General features: G+C 45.9%; 1 protein-coding gene across 3 annotated transcripts in view; it reads right to left on the bottom strand.

The window, feature by feature from the left end:
* tacc1 (transforming, acidic coiled-coil containing protein 1) overlaps positions 1-17,175 on the bottom strand; it is a 390,586-nt gene that overhangs the window by 356,748 nt on the left and 16,663 nt on the right. For all 3 annotated transcript variants that reach the window (XM_064353919.1, XM_064353918.1, XM_064353917.1), the window contains exons 3-8: positions 9,279-10,038; positions 5,664-5,724; positions 4,584-4,746; positions 2,482-2,534; positions 456-590; positions 84-160 (exon numbers count right to left, since the gene is read on the bottom strand). In XM_064353919.1, the coding sequence (XP_064209989.1) occupies positions 84-160; positions 456-590; positions 2,482-2,534; positions 4,584-4,746; positions 5,664-5,724; positions 9,279-10,038 (1,249 nt within the window). The remainder of the gene's footprint in view (positions 1-83; positions 161-455; positions 591-2,481; positions 2,535-4,583; positions 4,747-5,663; positions 5,725-9,278; positions 10,039-17,175) is intronic.

Raw genomic sequence — 17,175 nt, 5'->3', positions numbered from 1 at the left:
GGTTTCAATGGGAAGGTTCACTGCGGCTCAGCATTTCATTTTTTGAAACCTCAGTAGATGGGAAGACCACTGGAGGAGCCTACCTCATTTCCATGACCTCCTGTCTGCTGTCTGTGTACTTCTTTTTCCAGTCGTTCACCTCTATTTCTTTCGTTATGATCTACGGCAGAAGAGATTTTTCTCCAATTGAAACTAGTGACAGATACAGTATACATTCTGATGGTATATATTAATGCAAACTTCCAAGAACTTTTCACCGAAACATGAGACTGAGGTGAGGGGGACCACAATGCACCTGGACTTGGGATTGCGGCGTTAACCCAAACTACAGTCCTCTTCAAGTAAATTAAAGAGGACTGTTTCTATAAAAATAAAAAAACAAAATTGCATAGAAAATAGAAGTAGGACCTAAAAAGCGCGTGCGTCAGTGAAGTAGCATGAGAGCCGACAGTCACCTCTTCTCTAATCAGCGTGAGAACTGCTGCTTTGTCCGCCTCGCTGATGCAGATGGTGTCTAGAACTGGACTTCCTTTGTCGTGACTCTCACTTCCTGTCAGCTTTGCGCTCTTGGCTTTTGAAGGGTCTTCGTACTGCGGAGAGGAGCACAGGGACGCCAGGGCCAATGTCGTGACTTCAAGGAACGTCTGGGATCTACATTAGACCCTCTTCCCTCCCCCACACTTACACACATAGTGCAGATTCAGTATCAGGCTGCAGCTGTGAACATATTTAAATGGATCCTGGAGGTATTATTACATAACTTTCCCTAACCAACTAAAATTTCAAAAATGTGATTACATTTCCCAGTTTTGCAAACAGAACTTTAATATTTGGTACATTTCATCATTGCTAATCACAATTTAGGTCCTTAGAATTATCAACCTGTGCACTGTGAAAGCAACAAAGCAGAAATGCATCACCTGATGCTCGCTTTGTCCAGACAGACAAGAGAAAACGCACTCCCACAAGTTTCAAATTACACTTTTTGATTCAGTATTAATCATGTGAGGAAGGTCCAAGTTCCTCTTCTTCCAACAAGGCATATCCTCATTTGATTAAGACCCAAGCGCTTGCTCTCTGATTGCCCTTTTGCAGACTATGACACCGTTTAAACCCTAATCCCCTTCATCAGAGCGTCCTTATCTCCATCGCAGCTGGGGCATACGTAGGCGTGGAAATGCACACTGTATGATGCAATCGTACCCATTTAGCTATTTCTTCAGAAAGATCATCAGGTTTTCTGTGCGACAGGCAACAGTCTCATAGATTGTACAACCAATAGAGAAAAGGCTACGTTGGCTCACTGCCACCATTTTGTTTTTCTAAGACATTCCAAAAACTGAAAATTTATCAATGAAAGTTTAGTGATTGGGAAGCGTGCCTCAAGTGAACCCCTTTTGGACTACGTGCTGACATGTATTACCAACCAATGTTTAAGTTTAATGGCATAAATGTTTAAAGAGTTTAAAGATGGCTCATACACACATAATTCACAGACTAAAGCGCTGACTTGGATGTCCCCAGAGTCTAAGTGCTGATGAGGGTATACATAAAACAAAAGCTATTTCCACAGATGGTCTACACGAACTGAAAGAAGATTAAGCAAGAGAGCACTATGCATTTTGCTGTATGAATGCTCTCCAGTGTTGGTCACTGCCTAGAAGCATTGCAGCACTGCAGCACAAATGCATATTTGTAACCTAATTTCCCCTTTGTTAAAGCCAGACCTCTCTCAGTCTCTCAGTCTGGTATATGTGCTTATGTAGGTCACCGTGATATTGTTACAGTTGCTCCAATTATAAACCATAATTTAGAAACAGATCACATGCTGAACACCACCATTTTACTGTCCCCATTACTGTTGCTTTGCATTTATCAGTAATATAGGCTGTTTCCACCAGTGTATTAATGCCAGGCTATTATGCTATACAGCAATCTCTACAGTAAATGGACTCATATTCAGATTCAAGCTATAACAGCAATTACGTCAGCCATCTTGTTGTTACATTACAGGGCTAATAGTTACAGAACATATCATTTTTTTCCACAAGAGGAAGGTACAACACATAACACTTTACTGTGGTAGCTACTCATTATTCCCTATTAACCTGGCTTTGAATATTTCATTTGCTCAAAAAATGTAAACTAACCAATATTGTACAAATTGCAATTCAATGTCAGTTATAATGTTTGAGTGTTATGTCATCATTGCAAACACATTTTGAATTCAGTTCAGAAGAATTCAGCTGGAGGAATTAACTTGCATCTTACTACCACCTAGTGGTCACCAAAAGCAGTTCAAACACAACCATGCAGAAACATCATCAGTACCACTTCAATGTACTCTATGAAGCAGTTATTTTGATTTTTTATCTGCTAAATGCCCGTAGTGTAATCTTAAAATGCATCGCACTGATGTTCTCTGTTCATCTGTTCCACAGTCTTGCATAAAACCTGATACAAACATGAGTGTGTACTCACTGGAAAGCAAGGATCCTTCTCCTCTTGATTTTCTGTGATCTTCACTTCTTTCCCTGTAGGGCACAGGAGATCACAGTTCATATACATAATTAATGTGATCAAAAACATTTTGTGGAAAGATACTATGCAGTATTGGGAAATTACAAATAAAAATTGTCAAGTTTGAATGACAGTTGCTTACATTACCAATAGGTGGCAGCATATACCACTGGAATGAGACCTGCCCAATGTAACACTAACAGAAACCTATATAATAAGCCCCAGGAGTGCATCGTCAGGTGAAATAGCAGTCTTGATCATCAAATAATTTGGTAGAACCCCTCTCGAGCATTATAGCATTGATTCGCAGTATTACGCAATACATTATAAAATAGTCTTTCTCCAACCTAGGAGCATAGTCACATAGAACAGTCCACATCACTGAGCAAATCTATATTACATAAACCTTTCATGAGCAAGCACTGCCAAGTAGCCATGGGCACTCTCAGATTTCCTATCAATCCGTCAGTTACATTACAAAACAGACCAAAAGCAGGAGCTAAAACAGTCTCCAAATATTACCCATAATAAATAATTACAACACTGAAAAGTACAAATGGGAATTCAGACCAAATGATCACATCGTCATGAATAGAATATTCCTCAGAGTATAATATGAAGGTTTATCTTTAGATATTAATCTCACAATGTTTTTCAAGGGTAGATTCATTTTATTTAATTTTTTTATTTATTTAACCTTTATTTACCCAGGGTAGGTTCGCTGAGCACGGACGCTCTTTTGCAGCAATGCCCTGCTTCACACTCATACATATTCACACCTGGGAGTTGCCCAGTACAACCACAAGCAGCCAACAGGGATGGCAGCCTAAGATAACATAAAATACATATTTCTATCTTTGGGGAGTCTCTGTCATCCAAGCTTTCATCAACTACCACACAGGGAGGAGGATTTGGAGCTAGAGAGCTCTGAGGTGCATTTCCCAGCATGCACTGTGATGGTGTTATGAAAAACACAGCAGTCAGTAGACAAAGTTAGCGTGCTGTGTGCCAAGACACAAGTTCTCTTCTACGAAGGTCTTTTTTTTACAGCTTCACTTCAGGGAGTCTGGGAGTTGAGTTAGCAATACCGCTAGGCATATGGATGAGCGGGTAGGTGGAAGGGGTTTAATGAGTCTTTGTTGAACGGCTGGCCCTTCTCTACGCTGACATTTATTTTATTGATTTCACTCTGGTTACCAGCCCCTTTAAAATGACACACAGGAAGTTAGCAGTTTAATTGAATGATTCATTTAAGAAAGCTACAGAGATTAAGTGGGGTTTTTATGTAGAGAGGGAGCATTGTGAATAGATTCAGTCACACACAGTTCCACAATTACGGTTCCCAGTGCCCAGTACGGCCACTTATAGTCATAGTAATGCAATGTTAGACGGAATAATGACTGAAATGCTATAAGACTTTCCACCTAAAAAGTATTCTCCTGTGTTTGCACAATGAGTAAGATGACAGACTGGAATAAGCTTTAGCCAAGAAGAATCATATAGCACCTAGGTTCAAGCTAGCCTTTACACGTCAAGGAAAATAACCAAGGATATGTTATTTATGCTCAGCTAGGTGTGTGCGCACAAGAAAAACAGAAACAGAGTGACAGAATGAAAGCAGTTCGGAGGAGAGAGAACGACGGGGGGAGCAAAACAGAAAAGGAAGGGAGAGAGCGAAACAAATAGTGAGAAATAAAGAGCAAAACAAAAGAGAGAACAGTGAAAGGTGGAGAGAGGAAAAGGCAAAACAGAGGACAGCAAAACAAATCGTGACAGTGACAGAGAGTGAGAGGGAAAGAGAGAGAGAGAGAGGGAGGCTGTCAGGAGAAGAATTACATCTTCAGTAACACATGACATTGCATGGAAAAGCGCCCAGGGGACAGTGCACAGGGTGAGCTCATGTTTATTGCTATTCAAAGGCCTTGAGGAAACAGAATATGGAGAAATGTGGAGAAAAACATGTCCTTTAGTTGAAGGAAAGGCTGTGTGCTGGTCAGGAGAGGAGCTTGGGCCACATGGGCCTACGCACAGGAAGTGACCCGGGCGACCGGCGATTCGCTCACCCTCTCCGTCCAGCGCCTTGCCGCCGCAGTCGGAGGGCTCGTCCTCCTGCTCGGCTTTGCCCGCTTTCTGCCCGGTAACGGTGGAGGCCAGCTTCTCCTCGTCGGTGGCGTGGGCCTGGCGGTGAGCGATGTCGGGGACCGGGGGCTCCACAGCTTCATCGTCCTTTGGACAGCAGACACGTGGAGGGACAGATAGACTTGAGTATAGTGAGCCAATACGGATCAGATCAGTCAGCCTGGTGAGTACAGCAGATTTCAGGCACTACTTTAAGAGCAGTTTCCAGGAACTAGGTTAAGAATGGTTTTCAGCCTCTAGCTTAAGAACAGTTTTCAGGCCCTAGATGAAGAACAGTTTTCAGGCCCTAGTTAAACAACAATTTTCAGGCCCAAGGCTAAGAATGGTTTTCAGGCGCTAGTTTAAAAACAGTTTTCAGGCTGTAGTTTAAGAACAGCTATCAGGCTATATTTTAAGAACAGTTTTTAGTTTAAGAACAGTTTTTAGGTTATGGCTGCTGGCATACAGATAATTTTGTCAGTTGAGCAGATAAAGGTACAGATAGTGTTGTCTCTGCACCTCCCCAGAACTGCCCCAGTCTGTAATCTCTCTGCTTTTATTCGCTGCCTGCGTCTGAAGACTGGTGCACAGGAGAGGCGGTTGATGACTCATGCGTTTGTCAGCGTGCCAAGGCAGTGCCGCATCGACGAGGACAGATTGATCATCAGGAGAGAAATGTGTCCGCAGACCTACAGAGGGCGCTCTTGAAAAGCAGGAGCCAGTGTGGGAAAGGGTGCACCACAGACATGGTGCCCGTTTGATACCAGGATGGCTCTGTGCCTGTGCGTGACTATATTCGGGCCTGAGAGTTCTAGGCACACTCTAGATCTGGGTGAGCCCTCTGTGACTTGAGAAAAAGCCATTGTGTGTGTGGGTGTGTGGGTGTGTATACTGTGATGATTTGCCATTTGTGCCCTTGTTTAGTTCCCTGCTTTCTCCACATTTCAGTAACAATTCTGTATCATCACTATAGTGCAGACATTGACATGAACACTGCACTCTGAGTTCATGCTTTATAACCTTACCTGACCACAGACGTCCAGAACCAGAGACTGATTTTCATATTTCTTCACTTTGCACGCATTCCTACAAAGAAACGGGGCGGAGGTCAGAAAAAGAAACGCTGGACATCACATATGGACACGGCGCTTGAACATGTCATAGCTATTCACTTTGGGCAGCTGCACAGAGAACACATCTTTACAGGAACGTCACACTGAAGTCATTATTGCACTGAGAGAAAGCCAGCTTTGTAAACACACCGATGCCATTTCCGTGCATTCAGTCACACACAAATTGAGTTTAAAAGCAAAAAAAGCAATAAACTCGCCCAATAAAAAATAATTGGGGCAGTCATGAAGCTACTGCAGTATACACAAGCAGAAATGTGCGCTGGGCCTAAAATGTTTGTTCACTGCAATGAGGGAAGATGAAAGCATTAGCAGCAATTACTGAACCAGGAATGCGAGTGCAACGTTTTAGTCACAGTTAACTATTCACTCCTTTGAAAAACCCTGGCGACAATGTGACCTACGAAACAAAGAGTCAACTGAGGCAAGTTAATTGATATGCCCCACTAATGCTGAAGGGATCAATAGCAACCCATCTGATCATGCTGTAGTCCTGTCGGGGTATATTATTAATTCCTGTCAGCAGTCACAGACAGGAGGGTTCACAAGGTCTGAACCTCTCTCTGTTTCACTGCTAACAGATACTGAGGCCGATGAAATAGTCAGAGATTTTCAAACAGGCATGCAGTGCAGGCCTAAGCCAATACGTATTCTGCATTCTTCCAAGGTTTTATCAAAAGCTGACCTTTTAATTTTCCGGGTCTTATAAAACGACAAAAGCCATTTGAACCATACAGGACGTAAACAAAGCCGTACATGATTTTAGAAAGCGAATGAAGCCGCGGGTGTGGTCTACGTGATCAATGCACTCGGATACGTGACACCCAAATGCCAACATCCGCCTCTTGAAAGGGGATCGCAGGGAGAAATGTGCTTTCAGCTGGTCAGTTCACTAACACCAAGTCCAGAAAGTAATACAGGCTGCCCATAAACACACAAACACACACCCAACAAATGTGACATCAGCTTCAATACCGCACTAACTGCATGCAAGTGATGTCACGTGTCATCTCACTTTCCCATAAAGAGAGGTACACCCATATGGTCATAGGTTTCATGATTTCATAAGGTAAAGCGGTGAGACGCAAACTTGCATGTGGCATTCGTTGTTGTTGTTGTTGTAATACTACATTTAAGCTCAGACATTTTGGTAAGATCTTTATAATCAAAGAGCTGAGTCTGTGCAACAGACAGTTTATCTTGCAGACATGCCTTATAAATGACCTCGGAGTACCTAAAGGGAACTCTTCTCACTGAGCATGTGCAGTCAAAGCAATTAATATACCCATAATGGAAACCAGTACTAAAATAAAACATCATCTAAAAACGCAGAGGATGGTGAATCATCTCTCTCTTCTTTGATCCCTTTTGGAAAATATTCGGGTTTAAAACGTTGAAGGCCTTTGTTTATAAATACAATGGAGCTATGCACTATGGGATTGTTGGCCCTGCCACCAAAGTTTCCCTTTGAAGTAGAGATATTTTTATCTTCCCATTCTCTTAATTTGAGTTAATGCTTTTCCCCCCAGTGAAGATCCCTATTTAACAATTCAGTGTTCTCCTACACATTTAATGAATCTGTTCATGAATTAAGGATGTATGGTAAACACGTTTGGTGCAGGGTCTCAACATCGGAAGCAGAAACTCAACAATAAAGCACACATCTCTTTTAAATGGTGTGCATGTACTGTTGAGTAAGACCAAGACAAGCAACAGTACAGTACAGCAGGAGTGCCACACAGCAGAGATGGAATGGTCAGGGTGTGGTGGGGGGTAAGCTCAGCCAACACAGAGCTCTGGTGTCTACACAAGCACTCAGCTTAGTGCTTGGCACAGCACCACACATACCTGAGCTCTAGACCATGCAAAGAGATACACTTAATGGGCACGAAAGGGAGGGGAGGGGCACGAAAGAAAGCGGGGAGGGGCACGAGAGAGAGAGAGGAGGGGCGGAGCAGGGAGGGAGGGGGCCGGCCAGACCACAGAGAGAGGGGAATGGAGAGAAAGAGTACCTACTTACAACATTAAACAGAGAAACCGCACTTGCTCAGCTGTCCTGAGGCAAAAAACACGGGTGGGGTACACAGAGACACGTATGTCATGGATGGAGGAAAGGCGTAGGGTAGTTGGACAGTGAAAAAGGATGGAGAAAGAGAGAAAGAAGAAAAGATGAGTGTATGTGTACTTTGCTAAGTAGAGAGAGACTGAAGTGCCAAAGTAAGAAGGGTTTAGCCTTGGGGGGAGGGGGTCACTTGTGAAAAGTGAACAGGAATTATGACAACTAAATACTAAAACACTTTTGTGCTCAGATTCTCTCGAAATGTCCATGCTATTGCAGTCATTTGTTTTTTAAATCCTGAAAATTTTCGCTGGGTAGGCAGAACAAAGGGGGCTAGAAATATTATAAATATCTTATGACTACATCAAAGCATTTTATATGCACAGCAAGAAGGGGACAGAGCAGCATGAAAGAAATGGATTATTATTCATTACTCATAGTCTATTTTTGGAAATGTTAGTTAGACCCAGGGGCAGTTCTTGTCAGTGCGTCTGCATTCATGCTATCAGTGATGACTGGAGAATATTATCCAGTAATAGGAGGGCTCAACATCCAGGCCTTGTTTTTCCATTAAAGCCAGTTACACTGTATCAGTGTCTGGTTTCAGCTGGCCCTGCCTGTTACAGTACTGGACTGAAGCGGCTAAAGGGATTACGGTCATTGGGAGGCTCACTGGTGGGACAGGAGCAGCTCTAATGCTGCTTATAAGTGCCAGACTGCCCAGCACCACACAGAGGACATGTCTAAAGAGCATGACCTGCACCCCATTGATAACAGAGTAGAGTGAGCATGACCTGCACCCCATGGCTAACAGTGTAGACAGCATGACCTGCACCACACAGCTAACAGGCCCTAAGGAGCATGACCTGCACCCCACAGATAACAGTGTAGAGCATGACCTGCACTTCGCAGCTAACAGTGTAGAGCATGACCTGCACCTCGCAGCTAACAGTGTAGAGCATGACCTGCACCACACAGCTAACAGGCCCTAAGGAGCATGACCTGCACCCCACAGATAACAGTGTAGAGCATGACCTGCACTTCGCAGCTAACAGTGTAGAGCATGACCTGCACCTCGCAGCTAACAGTGTAGAGCATGACCTGCACCCCACAGCTAACAGGCCCTAAGGAGCATGACCTGCACCCCACAGATAACAGGTCTAAAGAGCATGACCCGTACCCTATAGCTAACAGTCTAAACAGCATGACCTAACTCCAGCAAATTCAGTGGAGAATGTGCGATGCATGATGTAATTTTTTAGACAGTATGCAGCTGCAATTGAGTCCAGAGGTATCACAAAACAAGTGATCAACAAACGTGTGTGTGTGTGTATCTTCATGTGTGTGTGCGCGTACGTGTGTGTATTCATGTGTGTGTGTGTGCATTCATGTGCATGCACCGTACAGTGTGCATGTGCATGTATGTACAGTATACATGCATGTACACTCACGTGATTAGCCTGAGTGGCCCTTCTCCCAGAGTGTCTGCAGAGGGAGCAGTCTTCAGCGAGTCCTCCCCAGCTAAGGTCTTAGAGGGCTTAAAGGGGTCCACAGAGTCATCATAAGCATCGGGGTCAAAGCTGTAGGAGCCCTTGGAAAGGACCGGGGAGCTTCCAAGGTCGGCTGTGTCGAGTTCTGCCAGTTTGGACGTGGCTTTCTTGTGGGCATGTCTGCCACCAGCCTTCTTCCCCTGCTTCTTGGGCGAAGCTTTCTTCACCTCCCCGGTTTCAGAATCACCTGCCAGGCCAAACTCCATCCTGATTGACTGGGCGTCTCGAGCCGTGCCCTCGGTGACCTCTGCTGGCGGTGCCAAGTCCTGCAGCCTGGAACCTCCACCGGTGAGCGGGTTGACGTTGTCATTGTACTGGTCCGGGTCAAACCCATCGTCCACCTCGCTCGGGTCCGGCCCGTTCAGAGGCCCTTTCATCTTGAGAGACGGGGGCCTGGCCTTGTTGAGCTCTGCCCGGAGGTTCAGGTTCAGATTCGGGTCCGCCTGCAGGTCCCCGGAGATCGTCAGGCCCGCCAGCATCTGGGCCGCGCCCGTCAGGTTGTTCAGAGCGTCCACGGCGTCCCGCGGGCCGGACACACCCAGCTCCTCCTCCCGGACGTGGACAGTCAAGGGGACCTCATTCTGGTTGGAGTTCTTATCCAGGAGAGAGCCGTGCAGACCTGCTGCATTGTAGATCAGATGCTTGTCATCCTCGAGTAAATCTGCAGAGAAAGAGGAGTCAACATTTCACACTACACTACAAAAAAAACAGAGAAGCCCTCCAGCTAGAAAAACAGAGATCTCACATTCAGACATCCAGCAGCCAAAACCATGATCGCGCAAAATATCTGTGAGAAAGCCACGATTAAGATCATTCTTTTATTTTGCACGATTCAGCTGATGGAACTCTTCAACTGGTGGCCAGTCTAGACTCTGAGGGATAATCAGATGAATAGAGGGGGGGGGGCAGGGGGGTCCATATTTTTCGTGGCTGCATTCCACATCGTTGAGGAAGCATTTGTGGTCTGATGACACAATTGTAATGCAGGAAAGTTCAAATTACTCAGGACGTGGGAACAGATGGCAGAACAATGGCCCAGTTTCCCTGAACCGGCCCAAATTAGCGTGATTGCTTCCTTTCACCGCTGGGACGGCCCGTGACCGTGACTGCCCTTTTCTGTACATGCTGGAAAATCCTCCAGGTGCTTCTTGTCACATTTAAGTAAGATAAACACGTCTTTCCACTGCCATTTGCTAAACAGTCCACAAAAAGCTGTCTTACAGCACGGTAAACAAAACTAACTGAGCTTTAGCACTGTCAAAATGCCAAGAAGGGTCACTTTGGCGAGTGTTGTGGGATTTAATGCCACTGACAGGAGAGGTCAGAAGACAAAAAAAAAGAAAAACCGTTATCATTAGTTGTAGCAACAATAAGTTATTCCAGCAAACACCTTTCTCTGTTGAGAAATTACTGTAACAGTACGGTCACAAGAGTACAGATATCGAATTAAAACCACACCAGTGTAGTGAAAGCCCTCACTCACATGTGTATCCAGTTCTAGCATACGGCAGGGAGAGGAAGAAAGAGAGACAGGCTCTAATTACAGAGCATTAAAGCCTACTTTAGCAAGCAACACGCAAGCATGCCGTCTCCTGTCTCTCGGACAGGCACACCCAGAGGGCACACGCTTCAGGTGCTGTGGCCTCTTCCACACACGACACGCACCCATCTCCCCGTCTCACCCCAGTTACCAGAGACACCTTTAAATCTCTGCTACTCCCCAGTCTTCAAAGTCCCAGCAACTGAATACACGGGTGCGGCAAGGCCAGGGGCCACCTTTTACTGCCTGGTAATGGATTTTGAAATGGGTTGTTAAGTTAAATCCAGATGGGGATGTATATTAGCGTAGCCAAAGCTAGATGGGAGGAAAAGATGGCGTCTCTAAGCTGGATGTCCTATATAGCCCTCAGTGCTGGCTTCAAGAGTCTTAAAAACAGCCATGAAAACAAATCTGTCAGCCATTACAGGAAGGAGAGTAATACAGTGAGAGAGAGATATTCTGTGACCCTCAGCTAGCCAGGCGTGCATCAGGGGAAAAGAGAGAGAGAGAGATGAAGAGAAAGGAAGAGAGCTGTTATGATGCAACACATATGCAAGTACCCAGTTGCAGATTCTCAGCAAAATATACACGTATGAGGATGCCTGAGACATGTCTGCCTTAAACCTTTACTGCCAGTCATCCTTTTCGTAATTATTGTTTTCTGCTTAGAAACACTTAAAAGCGAAAGCACTTGACATCCTTATTTCCTCTTATTGAACTCTCCAGTACATTAACAGGAAGGACAGACCTATTCCAGAAGAACCCCAGTTAATAACAACCTCATTACAGAACAGCTCACCTAGCTTGACAGTTCAAATGTTGAAAGCGGCTCAAAGTACAATTATGTGTGTGGGTGTGTGTGTGTGTGTTTGGGTGTGGATGTGATTGTATGACTGTATGTTTGTGCATGCATCCATACTTTATGTGTCCATGCATGTATGTACATGTGTGCGCATGTATGTGCATGTGTGTGCACGTGTGTGTGTACACAGGTGTATGTGCACACGTGTATCTGCGTGCATGCCTGCGTGTGCGTGTGCACATGTATTCCACTCCGAGCACCTGGAACTCATCACCTTGCCACAGATGAGAAGCAGGAGTGACTGCTCCTCTCTTGAGTAGAGACCTTCACAGCCACCAGGGCAACAGGACAGGGAGTTTCACACCAGTACAAGCTCATAACAAGGTTAGGAAGCTTAGCCATCTAACCTTACTCCCGCACTTAATTTCACATGTCACATGGTTACAAACAGACAAAAACAGCCTTAACTGACCAGCCTTTTCCAGAATCTTCCATCTGCTTCCTTTTACATACAACCCAAAGACAATGCTCGTCAACCTGACACACGTATGAGAGAGAGGCAGACCAGCACAGGAGAAGAGAAGAACCCAGCTCACATACCTGCCCCCCGCGACATCGACGCGGTCATACCATGTTCAACAGGAAACCAGCCCCCTTCCCTTCCTCCGTGAGCCCTTATAGCCTTGCCTGTCTGTGCATTTTTCGCTGGCCTTGAGGCAAGGACACGAACCATGTTTCCCTCTGTCCCCCGTCCCGTTTGCTGGAGAGGACCACAGCGGCTCCACCCAATCGAAGACACCTCCGCACTTTGACGAAGCAGATCCCTGCGCCAGCTAGAGCACCCCCCTCTGTCTCATCACTTTTAGAGGTCAGCGCACTGCCACTCCCCTGCGTGGCATGGACCAAAGCACCCTGCGTTTAGGTGCCGCAGGGCTTCCACATTAAAGGGTAATACTCACTTGACTAATAAATAAATGAAACATTTATTCACACAGTGATGATAATCAATGGCACACTGTGTTATTTCCATAAAATTGCTCTGAAGTGATGCAACCCAATTGACTGCCTCCTACCCGCCCCCCACTTCAGTGCAGGAGAGGAAAATGGGAGTACTGCTAAACTAAAAACTAAATGAGTATCTCAGCAAATTAGTATCTCTATTATGACCTAACACACGGGGCTGCATTGCAATTATTTCCCTTGAGATCTTGATATGGACATAAAGCTTAACGCAAAAACCCCTCGATGTCTTTACAGAGGCAAAGCTTTGTTTACGAGCCACGCGAGAGACATGCACGCTTCCGCATTCTCCTATTTCACAAGCGGTGTCGATGGCTAAATCGTCTATTGTTTACACAGCGTCGATCGGGACGAACGTCACCGAACCGTTCTTTCTTCAAACCCCTGACATCCTGAGGAAGTGGCCGAGAGAAGCACATCCACAAACTTCCTGCTCCATCACTCACACTGTCAGCTACGACAGGGACAACGACCGCTACTCTTTTTAAGTCTCCTGTTGTTTCTGCACAGAGCGCCACCCACAATCTAAAATGAACAGCCGATGTACACACGGCAACAGCATGCTACGATACCTTTCCGGTGGTGCTCAATCGCAGTTCGGCTCTTTTGTGTTTGCATGATCATTTCCATAGGGTTACATCACTGCGCTCTGATGTGCCAGGGTGCTCCTTCGATGACTCAGCACTGAGCACACCTGACCCGCGTCAGGCTGCTGGCACACTGTCAAATCCACCTGCCTCTTTAGGGCAGCACACACAGTGGAGACCTACCAGCAGACTACTGCATCAAATACTCATAATACTCATAATACTCATCAACACTTCATCCTCAGCGCTCATAATATTCATCCACAATACCTCCCACATTATATTCCTACACATGATAACTGCGCTAATGCACTCTAAAACAAACCAGACCAGCTGAAGTGATTCGGCTGTTGACATGAAAAACTCGTTTGAAATCGTTTGAAAAATGCATCGCAGATGTCGAAACACCATTTCCCGGTTCCGAAGCGACTCCGCGGGTTATATTTTAAGATAGTGAGATGAAGACGAAGCGGCTGAGAAAGGGTTTCGAGCGGAAAGAGAGCCGCGCGTCGAGGAGATGGAGGGGTGCCAGGCCACAGCCTGCTCGGTCGGGAGAGAGAGGCCCACCCTTAGCCTATGCCTCTGTTGATGTTTGTTTGTCTCTGTAACCATGATCCGCCCGTCCGCCGACTCCAAGAATCCGCGCCCCGCCGCTGAAGGGCCCAGCCTGCGGTTAGCCAGCGGTGGCGGGGTGGTGGGGAGGGGGGGTGTTCTGCCACCCGAGCCCCACCCGACTGCTAGGGCCAGCACCCAGCCCTCACGCCCCACGGGCTCAAAAGAGCGCCAGGCAAACGCCCGAAGTCGGCATTGCGAGCTGTCATCAGAACTGTGACCGATACCCGTCCCACGCCTCCTACCCATGAGCCCTCTAGTGTGAGCTTTTACTCAGGAGGAAGACTGGCAGGAAAAACACAGTCAGAAAAGCCATGTGTGATTAATTCACAGCGCTGTTCTGCTCGCTACACCGCGCTGCTGCTAGGCCCCGCAGCGATCGCTCTTCCTCTTGCATAATGTCACACGGCTGAACTGCGTCGGTTGTTTTTATTGGAGAAGAGGGAAAGATCGACCTCCAGTTCACAATTTCTCACCAAGCGGGGGGAAAGGGGTGAGCGATCAGGGAGTGGGTTTGGAATAAAGTAGCACCGGGTGCATATTTCCACATGTTATCGAAAGCAAAGAGCCAGAATTTTAAAGAGATCAGTGTCAAAAAGCTGAAGGAAAGACCTTTATCCTGGAGGGAAAAAGACCAAGAATGAGGAGGCTGAATAGCTTCATGCTGAAGGGGGGGTGGGGTAGGGGGGCGGGGGCAGGGGCGGGGGGGTGGCACACATTTCCCAGACTCGTTGGCAGGATCAGTTTCATAGAACCATGGCACACTGTGGCACACCACACTGATCCCAGCACAATAGGAAATCTGAGAAGGGGCCGTGCTGACACTGCTCCTAAACTGAAGTTCACTTATTCATTCATGATATATGGCACTGAGGATCCACAACAGAAATGAATACTGTGGGGTTCTCGGTTTGGTCCGGGGGGGTTTGCCAGCGAGATTACGGTCAGATCGCTGTCCACACAGTTTATAAATCACCAAGCAACGGAACAAAAATTAAATCAAGCTGGGCAGTCATACAGAAAGGAGTAAATTGTATGGTGACTGCTGGGTTGCTACTGAAGACGGCGCTAACAAAAATGGACTTTAGCCTTTTCCAGAATGTTCTCTAACTCAAATGAAACAAATTGCTAGTTAGTATGAAGCTCACAACTTCCCACAAAGCCAGCTTCATGACTTCAGCCACTCTACTGGGAAAGAGACACCACATTTATTCCAGGACGAGAGACGCATCATTTCCTGTAGCTCTGTATCAGGAAGAGTCCAGCAGGATGAAGCTCATGCATGGCTTACTGTACTGTAAGGCCAATGGGGCTGAGGACAGCTAATCCTTTCTCTTACAGTGCTGATTCACACGTGGCAAAACCCAAGACCAGCTTCAGTGAAACAATGAAAGTGAACAGGCCTCTTAGTTCACCCACATTCAACCGGTTATGTAAGGCCACTGATTCAATCTGGCACTCAAGTGATTCATACTGGCAGAGCAGATACAAACAGAATCCTTTTACCAAACAGATCTCGCAATCATGCGATAAACAAAGAAATGGGCGGCTGATGCATGGACTGTCAGCTTACATAATGCATTTGCTTGGAGGCCACCCTACTCAAGGGCGATTTGCATTTTACATTTCCCATTGTCCATTTCAGGAAGCTGCACGCACATTGCTCAAGGGATGTGTCGTACTAGAGAATTCAACCTGCAAAATGTCTGGATTCGATCCCGGGTTACTACACCACACAGCCACCCAGTTCACAACCCGTTCAATTTCCTTATGAATCAGGGATCAGAAACTTCAGCCCTAGAAGGCAGAAATCTGTAGGTTTGCGTGGTTTCTTTTCAATCAGCCACCAATACAGGCATTGGGAAATTATGGAATCTTTAGCCAATCAATGACTTGAATTGAGCTATTAAGTGCTGAAATACAAAAAACACCAGACGCTGCGGCTCTCCAGGATTCAGATTCGAAGCCCCTGCATGGAAGGATGGACACAGATATGACACAGCTGGCTGGTAGAAACCTGACCCATCAGAGACTGCGAAAGGCAAACGTTCACCACAGCCCCAGAGGGTTCAGACCAAGCACAGGTTTCCCAGAGATCACATCCCACATCACAATAACACACCAAAGTCTTCAAGGACCTGTCCTCATTCGGCCTTTGTTGTATTTCTTCCACCTTGAAGACGTTTTTGTCAGCGTTGACACGCATAATATTGAACAGGGTTTGAATTTCTTCCGAGCAGCTCAGAAGGAAAGAAACAAGCCGCTACACTTTGTTGATGTTATTTCTGTATATGCGGCTAATGTTCTAAGTGGAAACTGAGGCAGAGAAGAAAGCCAAACGCGCTGCCAAGAAAGGCTTCTCACAGCCGCTAACGCGTCCACATTAAGATCCTCCAGAGGCTGAAGGGGAGCTCAGAATGGTGCCTTAGGAACTGAAAACACGGCCATCTTTTTTCTGCACCAGAAAGACACACTCACCCCAGCAAATGAGTAAACAACTGAGTCCAGCAAATGAGTAAACTACGATATCTAAGTCCATACGATATCTAAAGACGACATTGGAACAAGGCTCTGCACGAATGCTATTCTTTTTAAAAAGTTATATTTTTCATACATAATGAAAGGTTTTTAAGATGTAAATACAGCTCATTGTTTTTGGTAATATGCACCCCATAACGGCCATAAACAGTCCGAAAGGGAGGGGTAGAACGTTAACTGTAGTTTTGGCAGCATAAAAACTGACCTTTGTTTTTACAAATATGGCAAAGAGATTCATTTTCTTCATAATAAAAATTTTAAAAAACTGTCCCAAGTTTAAATCCCAAGCAGTGACCATTTACCCAGGACAGGGCCACGTCAGGCCCAGGTCAGGCCCAGGACAGGGCTAGGTCAAGCCCAAGTCAGGGCCACAGAGCTCCCAGCACACTGGAGCACATCACTACCCTGCAGTGTGAGATTAATGGTTGCTCCCTCTGCATTAGCCTGAGTTTGGCTCAGTTCTCGGCTGACCGAATGCTATTGCAGAGTAGCCATTTCCACTGCTGCTCGGCTTTCTGTGGCTGGGAAATTCACGGGCAGATATTTTACAATCTTTCTGTGTGTTTTAGGGCGCATCTATTTTAATGCCAAAGTGGAGAAAATCACAGTTTATTTCTATCAATAAAAACCACAAAGGAGACGACGCAAGGGGCTTCACTTTCTGAGCATTTAATAACCAAGGTTGTTCATACAACACTA

This window comes from Anguilla rostrata, chromosome 10, assembly GCF_018555375.3.
Source record: "Anguilla rostrata isolate EN2019 chromosome 10, ASM1855537v3, whole genome shotgun sequence".
NCBI classification, from domain to species: Eukaryota; Metazoa; Chordata; class Actinopteri; order Anguilliformes; family Anguillidae; genus Anguilla; species Anguilla rostrata.
The sequence above is the reverse complement of the archived record's forward strand: the minus strand, read 5'-3'. Positions and strand labels throughout refer to the sequence as shown.